Consider the following 13,582-nt stretch of genomic DNA (forward strand, 5'->3'; position numbering starts at 1 on the left):
GAAAATAATTCTTTTTTTTTATTAATAAAGCTTTTTTAATAAAGTTTGCACATAAAGTCTAGAAAAAGGATTTGGGCAATTACCAATTTCATAAGGGACAAAAAAACAAAAATGACACCAAAAAACAAACAAACAAACAAGACAACCAAAACAGCAAAGCAAATCAGGGCCACAAAAACTGAACCATTTATTAGAACATACTGAGATGGGAAAGAGGACGTCTCTGAGCAATGGACAGAGCGAGGACACGCTGTACACTGAAAGAGATCACAAAAGATACGGATAAAGTGGAAAAAAAAAACATTTCACAGATATTCTCAAAACGAAACCTCTACATGAAGGATTCATCACACGTTAGCGCTCTAAACGATCCTTCTCAAAATCTAGACAAGTGTCAGTGATGATGAACGCTCGTGTAATCAGAGAAACACAGACACACGCGCACACACACACACACACCGGACGGTATGATACACAGAACATACACTTGTCCTTAAAGCACATCCATCAAAAATACAGAAACCTGCCACTAATCTCTACTCCCTGGGGCCTGAAACACTTATTTCCCTTTATCCTTTATCTGCCCTGCGGTTCTATCTTTTGCCCCTCTTGTTGCCTGCTGGAGGTTTTTTCAGCTGCAGGACACCGCTGCCAAAGCCCGCGCTCTGGGCCGTGGACACGCCGAAGGTCAGACCAGCCGACGCGTTGATTCCAGGGTTACTGAAGTTGAATCCTGAGGTGCCGGAGCTTCCAAACCCTGAGAGAACACGACAACGAGGATAAATACATATATATATATATATATATACACATACATACAGTACACACCTCGCCTTGTTCTCCAAAAAACACCCCCTCCCCAGTCTAAAGGCAGATGTTTGATATCATCCATTAAAAGTGTTCAGATATGAATGAAGCTCTAAATCTAAGTCTCAAATTACAATCAGAACTCAGGAGTTGTGTGGTTCTGATGGACCTCAAACACCTTCAAGTAACCGGAACTACTTTTTAACTGCATGGCTCCGGTTTTGGGAAGTTGGACAAGAGTCTTTAAGAATGGATTTAATACTTTTAGACGAACATTTTTATAAGGGACGTATGTGTTTTATAGTTGCGTATTTGAAAAGAGTTTAACAACAACAACCACCCTGTATAAAAGGAGTTCGGAGTTTTTCCATTTTCAGGGGAAATGTATTGAAACGATCATGAATTCTGGATTTTGGTTGTCTTTAGAATGTCTTTAGAATAAGCAATTACTGTATAATAAATACAAACACAATACATTTTAATTTGAAATAATAATAATAATAATAATAATAATAATAAACAGAAAGAATAGTGCAGTGAACACCGAGCATCGTTCTACTGAGATTGTACGTATTTAATTTTCCTGCCCATTTCAAATCAGTCATAAAACACGCAAAACTGAAATGTTGGAATTAGCGATACGATAACTTACGTCTAAAGGGAAATCTTGGCACCTCGAGCGTATTTTATTTAACAGAACATCCAGAATTTAAAAAAAAAAAAAAAAAAAAAAAAAAAAAAAAAAAAAGGACTATGAATTCACTGTAATTACCCAACTGTATTAATTTGGTGGTGTTATTTAATTTTTAAGTTGGAACATTACTCAAACAAACGGTTTGTTAAAATTGATGGATTTTTGGTCAAGAATGCAGGAAATAGCCGAAAAAATGGGACAGTTCGATAAACAGCAGGTATAAGAGGGAAAGGCTCGGTGACTGAGATAAAGGAGGAGGTGGTGTTAGTAATACAGTTAGTGATAGTGTGAGGAAAAGAGAGAGGAGGGTGCTATGACACACACACCTGCACTCAAGCTCCCTCCTGATGGCTTGTTAGCAGAAAAACCGAACGACGAGCCTCCTGTCCCTGAGGCGGCGAACGCCGGGCCACTACCGAAAGCTGCCGAGAGACAGAACGATTTGTTAAAAAACAAAACACGCTTATTAACGAGGGCTCAGCGCTCTTAGACATTTAACAACATCAAGTTTAGAAAATAAAAAACAGCTCATAAATCACAAATGAGGAGAAAAGAAGGAGGAGGAGGAGATCAAAGCAGGTTGTCAGTCTGTCAACTGAGATCTAAATCCGGAACGTTATTTCTGCAAGCGTCATGTAGTTGGATGCTGGAAGCGGACAGGGAAGTGTGTGTGTGTGTGTGTGTGTGTGTGTGTGTGTGTGTGTGTGTGTGTAAAACAGCGGGTACCTCCAAGGCTGCTGGAGCCCATACTAGTGCCCATGCCCGAGGCAAAGGGAGTGCCAAAACCCGCCTGAGATCCTGGGACAGAGAAAGAGAGCAGAAGAGCTTTAACTCTCAAAGCTGCGTCTCACTCCGGGAAAAAAATAAAATAAAATCAATTCTCTTTCTGTGTATAATTTTAACTGAGACGGATGGCTTGTGTGTGTGTTGTGTGCTTTGGATGCACATTTTTACTACGAGTGATCAGTGGCATAGGGTTTTTTTCCTGTAGCAGTGCTAGACTCCTCCATGGTACATCATCGTACTTACCTCAATACACGTAGAATGTAAGTGCAATAATTATAATATAATACAAATCACAACCTGGGAATGATAACGTTCAGGCTCTCTTTTTCGTCAAACATTTGTTGACTTGAATTGAAAGTAACACATTTCATGAACATCTATATCTCTCTCTCTCTCTCTCTATAATATATATATATGATCTCTACAATATATATGATCTTCTACACCAAAACATTGGGGAAAAAAATAATATTAAAACGCTGTATTTGCTTTGACATTAGCGAGGGCTACATTAACAGATTAATGTCTAAAAATGGCAAAAGAACGGTCTTGAAATTAAAAAACGAAATGTAATAACCTGCTAAAGATGTATTATAACACCTACACACTTCTGTAATAACGTTGTTATACATGCCGTAATCAGGTATTTCAGCCTCAGCTTAATCTGTATTTATGTTACGCATTTCTACGTTGCATATTCAACATTATTATTATTATTATTATTATTATTATTGCACATAATGTCAGTTATAACATGAATCATGAATACCGTTCAGTACAGGAAACAGTCAATATTATTATAGTATGTATAACTATTTTTACATATTTGGATATTTTCCTAAATCAGTGACTGTTTTACATAAATTTTTTTCCCCAGTCAACCAGTAATGTAATATAATGTTGTTGCGCGTAATATAATGTAATAATAACTGTATTAACATGAAGCGTGAACACAGTTTACAGTACATATTTGTAATACTTTATAATTTATAACAAATTTATTGTGTAGTTGGAACAGGTTTACTATATTATCCCCAGTTTGACATTTAGCTTATAATAATAATAATAATAAGGTTATGATATTGTTACCTGATGAGGAAATGAACTGCTGATAAAGGAAGAAAATGTTTATAATTATGTATAATTGTAATGTTATAGATACCGTAATAAGATATATCAAGTGCTTTAAAATCACTTTACTCCTTTTTACATCATATTCAACAACGTTATTACATTATATTATAGGCTAAATGAGGATACACAAACATCTCTTAATGCTCTAATAAAATGTAAGTATTACAAATATTTTAATCTTAAACTGCTTTTACGTTAAACTTTACATTATTGTATTAATGATTAGGTGAAAAAAAAAGAAAGTAATAAACAACTGATAATGTAGTCATATCTAACTCCTATAATACAATTACATAATAATGTTATAAAGTATTAATTACTTAATGATTCCCGCCATATCGTACTATGTGCAACCTTATTATACTCTGAGAAGAAAAAGAATGTAACAAACTTGGAATAATGCAATAAATAATAGTAAAACTCATCCAATTATGTAACAACATGGCTGTAGACACTGTAATAAAGCGTCACAACCGTTTTCATGGGAAACTACATAAAGTGCTATACCTTATTACATTATGTGCAATGTTCTATTATATTGTTGATTGGTGGAAAAGAATAAAAAAAAAAACCCCAACAACTATCCAAATACGTAATTACACGGGTATGCGTTCTACATATTGTAATTACGCATTATAAACGCCTCCTGCTGTAAACTGCACATACAATTCATTCATTACTCCTTATATATGTGTAATAATATAATCTTATCACCTGACCAAAAAAACGTCATAAACGGCTCATAACATAGTAAATCCCGTCTCCATATCCACAACACTGTTCTATACATGTTAAAAGTTTCGCTTAATCCACTTTCACGAAATAGATTACTTCTGTAGGATTTAAACACTGCTGATATATTACAGTTGACGAAAAAGAAAAGAAAGTAATACGTTTAATCAATCATGTAATAACATCGTCGTACGTAATTATGTAGAATTGTAATTCGCACTTATGGATGTTGTTATACTTTGTTATTGGCTGACGAAAATAAGGAACGTTATAAGCTGATAACATCGTTAGACTCATGTAGAAGAATGTAATAACGTTATGCATACTGTAATAAGGTACTACGAATTTTTTTCTTAAACTGAAATCACATTAAAGCGATTATGTAATAACATTATTATACGTACTGTAATAAGGTATTAAACTGCATTCAGGATGTTTGTTATACTTTACTACAAGCTGTGTAGCATCGTTATTATATTATTAGCTGATGACTGCGTTTCAGTTTATTACAAACATACCATGGTTTGAATTATAATCTATGACTAAATCACTACAGACTATTTTGCGCTCCTGTCTCGTTTCCTTTTAGCCGGCTCATTTCTTTCAAAAAATGTTCGAATTCTTTATTTTTTAAAAAAAAAAAAGAAAAAAAAAAGATGCGTTAAAAGCGAATCCGCATCTCGCCGATTATCCAATTAACGTGAATATATGATTAGTCAGTCAAAAAGAAACAAAGACAAGGGCTTTTCTTTTTTTTTTTTATTTTAAAAACTGATTTATTGTGAATTTATTGTAAAGCACTTACATAAGAAACATGACAAAACAGTTTCAGGACAAACGGGATTCCTACTCGCGATCTGCATAAACACGGTTCGACTGAAGTGAGTCTTTTAAAAATGAAATCCAGTTCAAACAGTTACGTATACTGTTTATTCTGCATGTAGTGCAAAAGGCACACCATAATCATAAATAGGCGAAGGTTTAAATAAAGCCTCAACGCACAATTAAAAACAAACCAAACAAACAAAAACACCACACATGTGATCAATAAGATTAGAGCTGAACATGTTACTGTTTAAACAATCAACATCACAAGCTTCTGAACTCCTGATACGGAGTCTCTGTACATAAACGCCATGCGCGGTTACTAAAGACTTACTTCTGAGACGTCTAAAAGATTTCACTTGCGTTCTAACAGCACTAGCGTTCAGTGTTTGTACCCCACACGTGACGACACTAACCCTACGTTCACACTAGCAAGCGACAAGTCACTTATATTTTGCTCTTGAGCGTGGCCTGTCCGGTAGCTATATTTAGCTACTAAGCACTAAAAAAAAATGCGGTCGTTTGGCTCACGTGCTCGGCTTCGTGCTAGCTTCGTTCTCGGATCAGCCAATCTGAATCGACTCTACTAGCTACGTACGCTCACCAATCGCTCACTGTAAAGTCGCTTTATCGCATATTAGCGTGAACGTAGAGTCACTCTTTCCATGTAACGTTGTACGTTTACGATCATCTGTTCTACATCTTAGCTTTTTTTTTTGCAAACCCTAAGACTTATAATATATATCAAAACTACAGCCTTTTAAAAACCCACACAACACTCTAAGAGCTCCTCGTATTAAAGGCGAACTCCAAAGACTTTCAATGTAAACTCTATAAACTGTATATGTAGTATATGTGTGCGTGTGTGTGTGTATTGGGGGGTGGGGGGATTGGGAGGTGGGGGAAGAGATACTAAGACGGATGAGAATGTTGATGTGTTTCCCGGCGCTGAACAGAACGCCAAAACCCTTAAATGATTTTTCTGCCAATTTGACTCATAGTGAAAGTCTAAGGGCAGGGGGGGGGGAGCTATTTTACAGATTTAGAGCTTCATTAACATTACAGACCCCTTTAACGGACAAAATTCAACGTCTGCCCTTTTCAGTGCAGGGAAATATGCTGAGATGAGATTCTTGTCTGTGCTAATCATACACACACTACACATACAGTGGATAGAGAGATGAGGTTAAAAAAAAAAGAAAGCTGAACTATTCTTTTAATAACTACTCCTTCCTCAGCAGTCAAGACACAAAGAACGAGAGAGAGAGAGAGAGAGAGAGAGAGAGAGAGAGAGAGAGAGAGAGAGAGAGACGTTGGACTGATGTCCAGATTAGCAGCTGTTTAACGAAACAACAGCAATGGCTCAATGCTGCATCGCTAAACACTGAATATCTTGGCACAAAAATTCACCTGGTGTCCTTCATGGCCACACGGAGCAGCGTTATTTTTAAACTCCTCGCCCTTCGTCTGGGGAGCGAGAACACCGTAGCCCTTGAAGACGCAACTGAAAACGAACCATAGGTTCCTACAAAAACCTCGAACACCACACGCCCTGTCGTTTACATTGATGTAGTAGCGTGTGGAGGAAAAGGCAGGTCTCCTTCTGGTTTAGGATGAAACGTGACCGCTGAGGCTTAAAAGGCACAAATGAAAGAAGAATCCACACACTGACGATTCGGATTAAACAGAAACACGGATGCATCGATACCGATACGGCTGTACTGGTACGGGGAACTGGTCAGACACGGCGTGACAATCCTAGTCTGCACTGTCACAAAAAGAAAGGTACGACACGGAATTACGGTCATATTTTTCAAAGCAAAGCAAAGCAAAGAGTGGAACCTCTGTGGAAATCAGAGGTCGAAAATCCACAAAAAGGTCAAAAGTCCATCGCAGGAGCAGCCGAGAAGGATCCGATATCTAATCTGTCACAGAGCTCAGTTCAGTTCAGCGAGCACTGAGCACTCAGGTTCCTTCACACTCCACTTGAGAGTCGACGTGCAATTCAAGGCATCTTACACTCACTTTTACTGCTCAGATAGCCGTCCAAGTGTCCTCTATTACAGGTCCAGTTTAAATGTACTTCACTTTCTCCAGCAACTGCTTACGTGTCTTTTGTTTATCCAGGCGATAATAAACAATGTCGAACTGTAATGTTTAACAACCATGAGCTCCATTTCCCACCCTCTCTCTCTCTAAAACTTTCTGCTGTCGTGATGAAATGCAGCACAAGGCAGAAACCAATTCGACGAAACGTTCCGTGACGTTGATTAATTAAGAATAATGAATAGGTCACTCATTTCAGTATCGATGCATCCCTTAATCCCTTAAAACAGTCAAATATTGTGTAAAAGAAAACAACAGCCCTTACTGAATTCCTACCACACACAAATACTGCAGCTATCCTTCTTGAGTGTGTGTGTGTTTTTTAATGCTCAAACTACAAGACGATTGTTTTGTAATTAATAAATTACGGAAGACAAAAAAAAAAGTATAGTTTAATCAAGTGTAAACAGAGTGTCGGGCATGCAGGCACTCACCCGGCCGCGTGAAAATGTTCAGCCTATCTGGCGCTCATGCAGATTAGCGTTAGTGTGCGCACACACGCGTGCTAAATGTGGTACTGTTTAGCCATTAAGAGGAAAACAGGAAATGGCGATCAGAGAGGCTCAAACACAATCGCTTCATCTCTCACACCACGGCTCTGTTTAACATGAAGCACACGAGTTGAGACAATTTTCAATTAGCAGTATGAGGACATACGTGTGTGTGTGTGTGCGCACACGTGTTTTTCCAGTCCTAGTCAGAAGATTCCATACTCCTAAAGATGTGATTACAGAGAGCCGCAATTATCCCCGACGATCAAAGCATTCCTCGCATCTGCAACCGGCTATCATCGTTAGGAGGACACCATCATCGTTACCATGGTTACCAAGACCAGATGAGCATGATGTAAAAAAAAGTTTAAAAAAAAACGCAACCAGAAACATGCACGTGTGCGCGAGTGTGTGTGTTTAAACAGGATACTGTCTTCAAAATACTAAGATCCTGTAAATCAGTAGAAAAATGCATAGGCAAAATATTCATTATATAAAATAATTCACACGTCTAAAAATGTTAGTACTGATAAAAGCAGTGTGTGTGTGTGTGTGTGAGAGAGAGACATCCCGATAAGTTAATCACATTCATTTTGTTCAAAATAACTGAATTAAATCCATCACGACTCCTGAATAACCAGAGATGTACAACATATTGGAATCATGTTTATAAATCGAAGAAAATAAATAATGTAAACAAAAAAACCCCAACAAAATTAAAAATGAGCAATGATTAAACAGGACAGAACTTGGCTAAAAATTTTCAAAACAGATTTTTTTAAATAAAGCATTTATTATTTATGCTTCTGTACGTTGCTTAAACGTTTTTAAAAAACTGTTTTAATTCAATCGTGTTCGTTTAAAAGGCAAAGACACACTAATTATAAAAATCGATATTATTTAAAGAGCACCTATTATGGTTCATTCTAAACTACTCCTTTCAGAGAGCATACTCTGCTCTGATTGGTCAGACGCCCTAGTATGTTGTGATTGGGCTACCGCTGTCAGCGAGCAACCAATCAGAACCAGAGGTGGGGCTTAATGTTACAAACCTATGTAGGTTATTACAGGAAGTAAATCTGGAATTACGAACGACTCGTTTCAGCTGTTTTTGGGAGTCAGTAACTCCGTTTGTCGTACACTTTTGAAATCTGCAGACGTTTTCCCATTCACAAACAGCTACGTATATAACACACTACATGAAAGGTAATATTAGAAAAACCATACTAGGTGCGCTTTAAGAGACCGATTAACCAGAAAGATGCATTTTCAGCTCTGGACATATTTATAATTTTAATGATTTATATTAAAATGATCTATAAATATGCGTAATGCTAATCCTGGTGAATATCAGGGATGTCGGAATATTGGGATCAGCACGCAGAGAAACATACTAATTTAGTATTTATATATTTTCGGCTCAAATAAAAAATAAAAAAAAGAAAGAAAACAAAAAAAAGTCTTGGAACAAGTCAAGACAAGTCATGTGATCATGAGCTGTAGGTTGAGGACTTTTAACCCATCACTGCCCTCTGACATCATCAGCATGCGCCTATTGCTGCTGTGCCGCTAAACAGTGCGTTTATCAACAAACGTTATCGACATGCATACGGCCAAAAACGACGAGAGAACCCTTTAAAGGAGTCGTCGCACACTGATGACATCACAGCAGTGATGAGGATGGTTAAATCTCACTCAATACTGTATGACTTGGAATAAATTACTTCACAACTTTTTTCTAAGATTACTCTGGGTTTAAAAACACGGTCTCCCTACTTTTTTCGTTTATTTAATTTTTTAAAAACTTATATACACCAGACATTTTTCTTTTTTTTCCTTCTTTTTCCATGCTAAAATGTTTTTTTTTTTCCTGCATTTTTTTTTTTAATGGCACTGGCATTTTAACAAACCTGAACGTTGTGAACAATCTGACCATCATCTCGCATGTTTTAGGACCATGTAGCGCAGCCATTTGATTAACGCGGAACCTTCGGCCAGAACGCGGTGTGTTTATTTGATTCTCCGAAACATCTCGGCGTCTCGTGCACCGACAAACAATTTTCGGATGAAAGACGATGTGTTTATGAGTATAAGAATCGTGCAACGATCGCTACATAAGTGCTGTTAACAAAACCCTCTATCTAAAAACACAAAAACTTATTTATTCATTAAAACCTCGATTTTAAAGAGTAAGAAAAAAAACCCCCAAACACTCATTGATATTCGATTGAGAGTATAAAGCTTGTGAAAGGCAACGTCTGCATTATTTTGGGATTAGTTTATGCACCAGTGCCACGCAAGCACCTTTTAAGTACCCTGTTATCGACTGCTATTTTATTTACAGGTTACAAGATTAGTTTAATAATATTAATAAGAATAAATTAAATACAAAGACAGTGCAATTTAATCTCTTCTGCCTACATTTAAAATGTGAAATGAAGAAAGAAAATGTAGAGCTGTGTTCGTTCCATTGCAAGTGCTCTGTCTCGTCAGAAAAGGGGGGAAAAAAAAGAAAAAAGTCAGAATACGGTAACGGAAACTATACGCCAGGGACAACGCTGGCTTACACCGCTATCATTTTCGCTCTGGCTCTGACTTTAACGCTCTCTCTCCTCCCTCTCTCGCTCTCTCTCTCTGTCTGTCTCGCTCACAGCCTAGAGGTCAGTTAGAGGTCTTAGAACTTGAAGGCGGTCAGACCTGGAGCGGGCTGCTGCTGCTGTGTGAGCGTGGCAGCCATGGCCACGGCGGCGGCGTTTGGGACAGAGCCGAAGGGCGTAGGGCCGGTGGTGACTCTCGGGGCGCTCTGCAGTTTCCGGCTGGCGCTTCGTTTCGACTCGAACACGTCCGTCGAGTCGTCCAGGAAAGCCCGCCTGTAGCTCAGGTACTGGTACTTTAACGTCTGCAGGGGGCAGAAGAGAGTCAGCACAGTGAGCAAGGGGTAAAAAAAATCAGACGTAAAACTGTCACCAGTTTAAATTTTGTATCCGTTACGGAGCTCTAGACGATTTCGGATACACACGTACCTTTACGTTCTCGTGAACGGCTTGTAGCTGTGCGGCCAGAGCCACGAACGTCTGGTAGAGCTTCTGCATGGCCAGAGACAGATCTGTACATACAGATGTTAGAACATCACTGTTCTGATTAACGTTAGAAATCAGAAAGTGATCAAAATGATGTAAAGGTTTAAAGGAAGGGGTGTGCTAACTTTTTGAACTGTACTACCTTGAGGAGTGATGTGAGGACCGCTGCTCTGTGTGGTCAGATGGTTCTCCAGTTCCTCGATCTGCTGTCGGTACTGCTGTAACTGCACCTCGAACTGTTCCACCAGAGCCCGGAAATAACTACACACACACACACACACACACAGGGTTAAGCCATACTAGATAATCTTTGTCTCTTCAAACATTCCAGTCATCATGACTGTCGTCATGAGCTGCATCTCAAACAGAGTTGAACTGATCTGTTCCGAGGTTACGGCAGTGCTTTATGGATATTTTCTCATCTTTTTATCGATAGTTATCATGGTTAGCGATGGTGACTCACTCCGAGGGTGCCGTATTCTCATGCTGAAGTCCAGGAGGAGTTTTCTGGGTCCTCAGAGCGATGTCAGCGTTCTTCAGCTCCTGCAGGGGAGAACAACATATTTAACATTAACTTACAGACTTCAGAGGAAAGACACAGGACAGATAAACGTCACACTCCGAAGAATGGCGGAAACACTTTGGGCTCGACCGAGACGCGGCGAAAATAAAGTTAGATATCATTTTTTGGTTCCATTTCATATCAGATGGAGCTCGGTGTACGTGTTATTTTACCACACGTCACTTCTCTCTGAGTCTCAGCACAGTGTCCAAACATTTCTGTATTATAAATTCTTTATTCTGAGATAGATACTGGATTGTTGACTTCCATGAGCTATAAGCCGCAATTCAGTGAAATACGTCACTTTATGCGTAACGAATCATATAATAATGAATAGATTACATGAAAGTTCCACTTTTTTTTATTAAATTACTGGGGAAAAAACAAAACAAAACTTTTCAATGAGATTCAGATTTTTTGAGATGCAGCTGTATTTTACCCAAAAATATTACACAAGCGTAAAGCGCAAAAAAAGAAGCAAAAAACCCCAAAATAAATTTTAAAAATACATAAAAAAATGAATCGATTATTTCAGATCTGTTGAACGTAGTACTTTTTGCTCCTTCTTTAGATACCCATTTTTAAAAAGCGTCGGTTTCTAAAGCCGCGCTTTCTCTCAGAGTTTAAAAAGTGAATAAAATCAATTAAAAAAAAATTAAGACGTGTAAAATTTAAAGTATTATTAGGCGTCTTGTAGGGTGAACCAGACCGCGGGTCCTGATAAAGAGAGATGCGAGAACAAGGGTACGACGTTAAACTGTTCGTTTCTCTTTATTTTATACGCAAGAGTTGAGGAGTAGACACGGGCGTCTGGTCTTCTGTACCTGCGCCGTCTCCATCTTCAGCTTGTCTATAGACAGGGCGTTCCTCTGCAGTCCACTGGCGCTCACCGACAGCAACTGCTTTAGGCTCTTGATGTCGTCCTGCACCTTCAGCATGGCTTTAGAGGACATGCGGCTGATCTCCTCCTGAACCTGCTTCTGCTCCTTGACAAACTTCCTACACGCACACGATGAGAAGTGCATGAAAAACCGACTCTTATTTCAATCGTATCCAAGAAGTTTTCTGTTAATGGGGTATTTTACAAAAACGCTTTCCTAGTATTTTAATTTAACTTCGTTAAATCACATTTTAGCATCAGACCAACAAAAGCTAATCTTCCCAAAAAGAACCGAGATGTTATCTTCATTTATATTTATTTATAGTTTACAGACTTGACAAATTATATTTAGTTACCAAAGAACGTTTGAAAAACGTTTGTAGCCTACTCGTGCTCCTGAGTGTGTGTAAATTTACACATAAGAACTAACAAACAAAGAAAAGCAGTTTTTCTGAAACTTCGTTCGGTTTGACTCAAATATTTCAGAAACCCAGTGCTGTTATTCTGTTGCATAGCAACAGGACACGTAAGGTGGAGCTACTTTTTTGCGGCGGAGGAATCAGCGCCAGTTTGAACGCTTTAAAGACTCCCTCATTCTGTGTGTTGAGGACGTGACATGTGGAAAAGCCTAAATTACAATTACTGAATGTTTCTAACTTTCTTAATTGAAGTTGAACCTGAAAACAAGGAGAGAGAGAACGTACTGGAAGTTGTCCACATCTTGGCAGATGGGAGCAGGCAGGTTTTCATCCTTCAGTGCTTTACTGTCTCTACAGGAAATAAAAAAAAAAAAAAACAACAAACAAAAAAACCAAACATTAATTATGATCAATTAGAGCAGAGCGAAATAAAAGCGTGCAGGCCGCATGTGTACATTTTTTTAAACTCACTCGGGTCGAGCACCAGATGATTTATCGCTTTTCTTCTCGGACGAGGAACTGAAGTCGACTCCACCCAAACCTACGCTGGGCGCCGGGGCAACAGGAGCCGTGGCCGCTGTGGAGGACGAGAGCAAACCTCCTAAAGTCAGACCTCCACCGAGAGTCGACTGTCCGAGACCTGAAACACGGCAAATATGACACAGCGTAAACACCTACAGGAGCTGCGGCGGGTGAAGTGAAGAGAGGAGTCAGGATCAGACATTAAGCAAGATCTACTACAAAAAAAATTCATAAAAAATACGCGGTTAAAGGCTTCATCGTACTTAATGCACAGAAGATGTGTGTGAGGTTTACAATCTCACAGGAAGCCATATTGGAATGATTCATCTTGATCACGTACAGGGCAGCACGTCATAGCAAACGGCGTGCGTGCCGGGGAGCGCGTCGTAGCAAACGCCGTGCGTGCCGGGGAGCGCGTCGTGGCAAACGCTGGAGAACACGTTGTTTGTGCTGTGTAACACTTTGGAGCACATGTCCATAACGACTAATCACAGGCCTGGTCATGCGGTGCTTTCTCCCATGAAGTTTACCCAGCTGCCACATT

At 38.9% G+C, this 13,582-nt stretch overlaps 1 protein-coding gene across 4 annotated transcripts in view; it reads right to left on the bottom strand.

Moving 5' to 3' along the window:
• The window catches only part of nup58 (nucleoporin 58), a 17,823-nt gene continuing 4,241 nt past the window's right edge, over positions 1-13,582 (bottom strand). Inside the window, exons 5-14 of one of the 4 annotated variants that reach the window (XM_017453611.3) lie at positions 12,988-13,156; positions 12,802-12,867; positions 12,042-12,216; positions 11,119-11,198; positions 10,798-10,916; positions 10,599-10,681; positions 10,273-10,474; positions 2,228-2,299; positions 1,828-1,923; positions 1-757 (exon numbers count right to left, since the gene is read on the bottom strand). In XM_017453611.3, the coding sequence (XP_017309100.1) occupies positions 594-757; positions 1,828-1,923; positions 2,228-2,299; positions 10,273-10,474; positions 10,599-10,681; positions 10,798-10,916; positions 11,119-11,198; positions 12,042-12,216; positions 12,802-12,867; positions 12,988-13,156 (1,226 nt within the window). In that variant the 3' untranslated portion in view covers positions 1-593. The remainder of the gene's footprint in view (positions 758-1,827; positions 1,924-2,227; positions 2,300-10,272; positions 10,475-10,598; positions 10,682-10,797; positions 10,917-11,118; positions 11,199-12,041; positions 12,217-12,801; positions 12,868-12,987; positions 13,157-13,582) is intronic. The other 3 variants (XM_017453614.3, XM_017453613.3, XM_017453615.3) reach the window with 3 other exon arrangements.

This window comes from Ictalurus punctatus, chromosome 23, assembly GCF_001660625.3.
Source record: "Ictalurus punctatus breed USDA103 chromosome 23, Coco_2.0, whole genome shotgun sequence".
NCBI lineage: Eukaryota > Metazoa > Chordata > Actinopteri > Siluriformes > Ictaluridae > Ictalurus > Ictalurus punctatus.